General features: G+C 53.3%; 1 protein-coding gene across 6 annotated transcripts; it reads left to right on the top strand.

Moving 5' to 3' along the window:
* Window positions 1-674: 674 nt before the first annotated feature.
* Bmp4 (bone morphogenetic protein 4) lies at window positions 675-7,682 on the top strand. Of its 6 annotated transcripts, none has more exons than XM_041633996.1 (4): window positions 675-938; window positions 4,056-4,180; window positions 5,217-5,596; window positions 6,553-7,682. In XM_041633996.1, exons 3-4 carry the CDS (start codon window positions 5,224-5,226, stop codon window positions 7,407-7,409), a joined length of 1,230 nt encoding a protein of 409 aa, XP_041489930.1. In that variant the 5' UTR covers window positions 675-938; window positions 4,056-4,180; window positions 5,217-5,223; the 3' UTR covers window positions 7,410-7,682. The 6 variants fall into 6 exon arrangements, with proteins under 6 accessions (XP_041489930.1, XP_041489933.1, XP_041489932.1 ...); XM_041633999.1 differs by lacking the exon at window positions 675-938 and adding an exon at window positions 2,791-2,810; XM_041633998.1 differs by lacking the exon at window positions 675-938 and adding an exon at window positions 3,049-3,413.
* The last annotated feature ends 434 nt before the right edge of the window (window positions 7,683-8,116 follow it).

Genomic DNA, 8,116 nt, shown 5'->3' with positions numbered 1-8,116 from the left:
AGTTGAAGGGGGCTGTATTTCAGAGTGTCTGCATCAAGAGTCTCCGGGAGAGGCACCGAAGGAAACGTTTAGAGAGGAAAGTGGCCACCTAATAGTTGAAGAGGTATCTCCTTTGGGCACAGAGCCCTGTTCACAGCTTTTTTTCCCAACGTTTGGGAATCCTTTAACAGTTTACGGAAGGCCACCCTTTAAACCAATCCCACAGCGCTCTTCTCCATAACCTGATTTTAGAGGTGTTTCATTATCTCTAATTACTCGGGGTAAATGGTGATTACTCAGTGTTTTAATCATCAGTTTGGGCAGCAGTTACTCTAAACTCAGGGAAGCCCAGACTCCCATGGGTATTTTTGGAAGGTACAGAGACTAGTTGGTGCACGCTTTCTAGTAGCTCTTGCACATGGTCCCCAGGTGAGCCCAGCCGCTTCCCGAGCTGGAGGCATTGGTGTCCCAGCCAAAGTGGCAACTGAGGACTGGGGCGTTGTGTGGGCTTCCAGACCCAGGCCTGCCAGGCCAGGCAAGGCCCAGTGACTGGATGGGAGGATGTGGGCGGGGCTCCCATCCCGAGAAGGGGAGGCGATTAAGGGAGGAGGGAAGAAGGGAGGGGCTGCTGGGGAAGACTGAGGAGGAAGGAAAGAAAGAGAGGGAGGGAAAGAGAAGGAAGAAGTAGACTGAGAGGGTGGTGCTGGAGGGTGGGAAGGTAGGAGCGCGAGGCCTGGCCCGGAAGCTAGGTGAGTTCGGCGTCCGAGCCTAGGGGGCCCTAGCCAAAGACGGTGCTGCTACCCAGCCTGAGTATCTGGTCTCCGTCCCTGATGGGATTCGCGTCCGAACCATCTGGAGTCTGCAGCGACCCAGTCTCTGGCCCTCGCCCAGGTTCCCTGAAGCTGTCTAGAGGTCCCCAGGAGCAGCTGCTGGCGAGACCGCTTCTTCAGCAACCTATGGTGAGTTGGATAATCTGGCGAGTGTTTTCGAGGTGTAGTGGGAGAAGTTGGTGGGGGGCTCAGGCTGTAACCGAGGCAATAGGTGGTCTGTTTTTCCTTCCTTCTCCAACAGTGGTGTTGCAGATGGTCATGATGGGACTGATAGGCACCTCCATATATGTTACTGCGGCTTCCCATCTCATTTTGAGGAGGTGCGAGCCAGGAGAGGCGGGAATGGAGAAAAGGCTTTGGTAGGAGGTCATTCGGAAGGACTGTGGTGGGTTTAGGATGAAGGTTTGCCGCTGGCCTAAGGGTTTTGATTCCCTTGGACCGAAAGGGAAGGAGAGGAGGGAATCAACTCTATTTCACCACGAGTAGGGGACTGAGGGACTGCGACAATGGGAGAGAAAACAGAGCTAGTTCTGCAAAAGAGACTTTAGTTCTGCTTCGCTCTAAAGCGCGACCTGGGACAGAGGGGCTTCGTCGAGGGGAGTGCCACCTGACTTAATCCCCTGCGCGGGGCGCCCCCGAGAGCTTAACTGCAGCTACAGAATTCAAACCCATCTCTAGGAGCTATTTTCTTAGACGTAGGCACCCATGCATCCTGCTTTCTGTCTCTGTGTCTTTCTCTCTGTATGTCCCCTCCTCCTCCTCCTCCTCCTCCTCCTCCTCCTCCTCCTCCTCCTCCTCCTTCTTCTCTCTCTCTCTCTCTCTCTCTCTCTCACACACACACACACACACACACACACACACAGACACACACACACACACACACGAAGGTTCTACGGACCATGGCGGGGATGCCAAATGCTACCTGTGCGGGTCTTCTACCGTGTTGTGTCTGATGGGGAGGAGCGGCAGGGCAAATGTGGAGCTTCTTGACTCCCGATGTCCTAAATCAACCCCCAAAGAGTCCGGAATTTCGGGGTCCTTACAGACACTTACCCAGCAGAATTGGACCCCCGAGACTCAGAAAGTTTCCCGCCAAGGCTTTGATTGATGGTTTTCGAGTATTTGGGTTTATGAGCTGAAGGTTTTGTGAGAAGCTGACTCACCAATAGGGGCATATTCAGTAAACTGAGGCTATCAATTACATTTTGGAGAAGATTCTGGGAAGAAAGTGAAGCCTAATTGCCTACCACGAGCTGCAGTGTCCCCATTAAGTTCAGGAGATGAAAAATTTCTTTGGTTTATATTTTTTTAATTAAAAAAAAAACCAGGGGAGGAAAGCGTGATTAGAGAGGAATCCTTGTGAACTTGAAATTGAAACAATTCCTTCGCCTGTTTTCTTGGTTTTTAACGTCGGGAGCGCTTCTCCGCCAGAGAGTCCCAGGGGCAGGATTGTCCCGAGGTCTCCATCGTCCGCCCCTTCCACTCTCTCCTTGTTCCGCATGAGCCAGTCACCAGCACATCTCTATCTCCTTTCCCCCTAAAAATCAAATAAATAAATCAACAGTAAGCTATTTGCTCCCTCCAGCCCGTTCTCAGTTCGTCCCACCAGCAACGCCGGTCGGAAGGGTGAAATCGGCTCAAAAAGCTGTGTGGTTGGTGGTGAGAGCAGCTGTCGCTCAGGGGCGCCCGCGTCCTCCGCACCCGGGTCAGCGGTGTGGGATGGCGCCAGGCAGCCAGGGCCACCAGGAAGGACATGACTCCATCCTTTACGTTTCTTTCTTAAAGGTTTCCCGCAAGTGCCCCCCACACTCCGAAAACCGAGTTTCTGGGGGGATAGTAAGGAAACCAACCAGGCACGTCGGGTTCCCTAAGCAAGAAACAGGGAACGGCCTCCGCAAAGAGGCCGGGTGGAGCGGACTCTGGGGCGGGAGTCCTCGGACTCGGGTCCTCGGTTGGACTCGCGCTACGACCTGCCTGAACAGGAGAGTTGCGCTTCCCGAGGTTCGAACAGGCCTATGCGTGTGGCATCTTAGAATAGTCAGGTCATCCTAGTCATCGCCTGGGCTGTTTTGGTGAACTTCTAGAAGGAATCTTTGCTGCGATTCTGTAGCTGGTGCAAAGGAGGAAAGGGGTGGGGGAAGGAAGTGGCGTGCGGGGTGGGGGGGAGCTGGGGGTGGTGGTTTAAAAAGTAAGCCAAGCCGGAGGGAGAGGGACTCGTTCTCAGAGGTCGAGAGCAGGCCGAAAACTGTTCCCGGTTTTGTAGACTCTTGGGATCGCGCTGGGGTTTCCTTTCCGCGCCGGGTCGGAGTTGTAAAGCCTTTGGAACTCTGAGATCTGAAAATGGGATGCGCTCTTTCTTCGTTGACGCCTGTTTTGGAATCTTGTCTGGAGCTAGGAGCCCAGACGTCCGCCCCTCTGCCTTGAATGGCACCGCCGACCGGTTTCTGAAGGATCTGCTTGGCTGGAGCGGACGCTGCGGTCGGCCGACACCGTGCGGGAACTCTGGCGGTGCTATTTGACAGTGCTTCAGAAGCCGCTCCTTCTAACTTTTCCCACACCGCTCACACCCTGACACCCCCCGCGGCGGGCTGCGTTGGCGACGGGGTCAGCTACTTTTGCCTGGGAGCTAGGTCCGCTAGGGGTCGGCTGCCTGTCGCTAGAAGCATTATTTGGCCTCTCGGAGACCCTGTGGAGGAAGCGCCGGAGTATGCAAGTGTGTTTGTGTGTGTGTGCGCGCGCGCTTGGAGGGTCCCCACGCGCTTTCCTTTTCAAGTAACTCTGTCGTGAGGCTTTGGAAAGCTATCTCTGCGGTCCCGCTCCCGGCCGCATTTAAGCTGTGTCGGCGCTGCCAAGTGCAGCATCTTCCTTGCACCCTGATCCTTCAGCTTCAGATAACCAGTGTCCCGGTCTGGCCAGATGGCACTGAGCACCGCAGGTAGAGATGTGTTTCAGGTCCCCTGCGCCTATCGCCTACGACCTTGGATCGCGCCAGCGGCGGGTGTCCCGCCGAGGGCTCCGCAGAGCAGGCGGGGACAACTCCCAGACGGCTGGGGCTCCAGCTGCGGGCGCGGAGGTTGGCCTCGCTCGCAGGGGCTGGACCCAGCCGGGGTGGGAGGGTGGAGGAGGGGCGGGCGGGCTCCTCGGTGAGCGGGGCGGGGCCTCTGGGTCCACGTGACTCCAAGGGGCTGGAAGAAAAACAGAGCCTGTCTGCTCCAGAGTCTCATTATATTCAAATATTCATTTTAGGAGCCATTCCGTAGTACCATTCCGAGCAACGCACTGCCGCAGCTTCTCTGAGCCTTTTCAGCAAGTTTGTTCAAGATTGGCTCCCAAGAATCATGGACTGTTTTTATATGCCTTGTTTTCTGTCAGTGAGTAGACACCTCTTCTTTCCCCTTTTCGGAATTTCACTCTGTCCTCCCATCCCTAATCGCTGTCTGTCCCTCCCGTCGGATTTCCTTTCCAGTGTCCACGCTCTGCACTCAGGCAGCGCTGTCGCTCTCTTCCTGGCCTCTGCAGGTCAGACGCACGAAGCGTGCGGGTGCCTTTTAAAGCGCGCCCACTGTCTTCTCAGATCCGCTGCCTTGCAAGAAAGGGGGAGCTCGAGGGGACCAAAGAGATGAAAGGTCCGCAGGTCGGGGCTGTCCCTCGAGGGCTAACCACTCCCTCCCCCGTCAGGTCCCACTCGCCTGGGAAGCCAGTTCCTTGCCTACTCATGTCAATAACACTGTGTACGCTTCGGAATCACCCCCACCCTTTCCCTGGGAGCAAGACTTTACTGAGCATTTTCAACGTACCAGCCACAATGAAATAAATCACAAAGTCACGGGGGAAGCCCTCTGACTCCTTTCTCAGTCACTGGACCCTGCGGTCCTGTCCAAGCCCGGTCGGCGCTGCTCTGTTCTCCCTCCCTCCTGCTCTTTACCAGCTGGAAGTTGTGGAAATTGGGCTGGAGGGCGGAGGAAGGGCGGGAGGTGGTGGTGGAGGAAGAGGGGGGGAGGCTGAAGGTCTGAAGAGAAGAGCGGTGGCATTTTAATTCTCCCTCCCCCACCCCCTGTTACCCCCTCAATGTTAACTGTTTATCCTTGAAGAAGCCACGCTGAGATCATGGCTCAGATAGCAGTTGGGACAGGATGGAGGCTATCTGATTTGGGGTTATTTGAGTGTAAACAAGTTAGACCAAGTAATTACAGGGCGATTCTTACTTTCGGGCCGTGCAGGGCTGCAGCTGGTGTGTGTGTCGGGGGGAGGGTGTGAGGGAGAAAACACAAACTTGATCTTTCGGACCCGTTTTACATCTTGACGGTCTGTTGCTACCCCTATATTCATATGCAGAGACATATCTATTTCTCGCTATTGATCGGTGTTTATTTATTCTTTAACCTTCCACCCCCTCCCCCTCCCCAGAGACACCATGATTCCTGGTAACCGAATGCTGATGGTCGTTTTATTATGCCAAGTCCTGCTAGGAGGCGCGAGCCATGCTAGTTTGATACCTGAGACCGGGAAGAAAAAAGTCGCCGAGATTCAGGGCCACGCGGGAGGACGCCGCTCAGGGCAGAGCCATGAGCTCCTGCGGGACTTCGAGGCGACACTTCTCCAGATGTTTGGGCTGCGCCGCCGTCCGCAGCCGAGCAAGAGCGCCGTCATCCCGGATTACATGAGGGATCTTTACCGACTCCAGTCTGGGGAAGAGGAGGAGGAAGAGCAGAACCAGGGAACCGGACTGGAGTACCCCGAGCGTCCAGCCAGCCGGGCCAACACCGTGAGGAGTTTCCATCACGAAGGTCAGTTTCTACTCCTGGTCTTGCGGCCTGGGGTTGGGATTGAGGGGCTGGGACCTGGCAGGGCGTGCTGAAGTGGCGGTGGAAGCCCCGGGGGAAGAAGAGTTCAGGTTACATCAAAGCTCCAAGTCCAGGAGGCTGAGAAGCAGGGCTGCTTACCTCCAAATTTCCAGAGCTGCCCCTGAAGGTACTTTACTGGAGCCCGTGGCCTGGGTGGGGTCGGGGTGTGGGGAGCGTTGGGGAGAGGCGAATGACACCACTCAGATGTGGGGTAGCCCCAGTGGTATGCTTTAGCTATATCAAAGCAGGGTTTTCTGCCCGTTTTATTCAAAGCACCTACTGAATTTAATATTACAGCTGTGTGTTAGTCAGGTTTATTCAATAGGGGCCTTGTAATACGATCTGAATGTTTCCTAGCGGATGTTTCTTTTCCAAAGTAAATCTGAGTTATTAATCCTCCAGCATCATTACTGTGTTGGAATTTATTTTCCCTTCTGTAACATGATCAACAAGGCATGCTCTGTGTTTCCAGGATCGCTGGGGAAATGTTTGGTAACATACTCGAAAGTGGAGAGAGAGAGAGAGAGGGTGGCCCCTCTTTTTCTTTACAGCCACTTGTAAAGAAAACTGTACACAAAGCCAAGAGGGGGTTTTAAAAGGGGAGCCCGAGGGTGGTGGAGTAAGGGTTGACACATGGAAATTATTAGGCATCTAAAGGAGGCTGGGAGATACTTTCTGTCTTTGGTGCTTGACAAATGCAAGCTAAGTTGCTGGCTTGCTAGCTGCTCCACTTCTCAGCTCCTTCAAATTAAAAGGCACAGCTATTTCCTCCCCTTAGGCTTCCACTATAATCAGAATTCACCCAATTCCACTGTTTTTTTAATTTTTTTTTTTTTTTTTGCTTTTCTGTCTCAGAAAAGTTCATGGGCCTTTTCTTTTTCCTTTTCAACTGTGCCTAGAACATCTGGAGAACATCCCAGGAACCAGTGAGAACTCTGCTTTTCGATTCTTCTTCAACCTCAGTAGCATCCCGGAGAATGAGGCGATCTCCTCTGCAGAGCTCCGGCTGTTTCGGGAGCAGGTGGACCAGGGCCCTGACTGGGAATGGGGCTTCCACCGGATAAACATTTATGAGGTCATGAAACCCCCAGCAGAATTAGAGCCTGGACACCTCATCACACGACTACTGGACACCAGATTAGTCCACCACAATGTGACACGGTGGGAAACTTTCGATGTGAGCCCTGCAGTCCTTCGCTGGACCCGGGAAAAGCAGCCCAATTATGGGCTAGCCATTGAGGTGACTCACCTCCACCAGACACGGACCCACCAGGGCCAGCATGTCAGGATTAGCCGATCGTTACCTCAAGGAAGTGGAGATTGGGCCCAGTTCCGGCCCCTCCTGGTCACTTTTGGCCATGATGGCCGGGGCCATACCTTGACCCGCCGCCGGAGGGCCAAGCGTAGTCCCAAGCATCACTCACAGCGGTCCAGGAAGAAGAATAAGAACTGCCGTCGCCATTCACTCTATGTAGACTTCAGTGATGTGGGCTGGAACGACTGGATTGTGGCCCCACCGGGCTACCAGGCCTTCTACTGCCATGGGGACTGTCCCTTTCCACTGGCAGATCACCTCAACTCCACCAACCATGCCATTGTGCAGACCCTGGTCAATTCTGTCAACTCGAGCATTCCCAAGGCATGTTGTGTCCCCACTGAACTGAGCGCCATCTCCATGCTCTACCTGGATGAGTATGACAAGGTGGTACTGAAAAATTATCAGGAGATGGTGGTAGAGGGATGTGGGTGCCGCTGAGATCAGGCATCCCTGAGAACACACACAACACATACACACACACACACACACACACACACACGTTCCCATCCAACCACTCACACAGACCACACAGACTGCTTCCTTATAGCTGGACTTTTATCTTTAAAAAAAAAGAGAGAAAAAGACCTAAACATTCACCTTGACCTTATTTATGACTTTACGTGCAAATGTTTTGACCATATTGATCATATATTTTGACAAAATATATTTATAACTACATATTAAAAGAAAATAAAATAAGTCATTATTTTAAAGATAGACTATGGCCTTTTCATCTAATTTCCTGTTCCATTCCTTTCTCTTGAGATGGGGCAGAGGACAGAGCAGAAGTCAGGTGGTAACCGGAGGTGGTTAAATTGTAGGGACAGGAGCAAAGTGATGGCAGAGAGAAATGGCAATTGTCGGGATGAACTGTTGGCCGTTTGTATTTAATGTTACTAGGGATGCGGCATCCTCGCCCATCTGGAAGACACATGCCCTGCCAAACAGTGGGATGAAAGGAGTAGGCTGGATGAAAGACTTCAGCTTGGGGTCTCTGGCACAGCTTGGCTTTGCCCACCTGTTGAGCGTGTCAGAGCTACATCCCAGTGTGAGAAAAAGGTCTCAACTCCACAGTGTCCCCTGTCCTGGCAGGCATCTTTGTATTATTGAACCAAATCCATCCACACACTTATGAATATGGATGT

This window comes from Microtus oregoni, unplaced genomic scaffold (genome assembly GCF_018167655.1).
Source record: "Microtus oregoni isolate MIOR12 unplaced genomic scaffold, Mior012 000045F_ref0000178, whole genome shotgun sequence".
In the NCBI taxonomy this organism is placed as follows: Eukaryota; Metazoa; Chordata; class Mammalia; order Rodentia; family Cricetidae; genus Microtus; species Microtus oregoni.
This window is presented reverse-complemented; position numbering and strand designations above follow the sequence as displayed.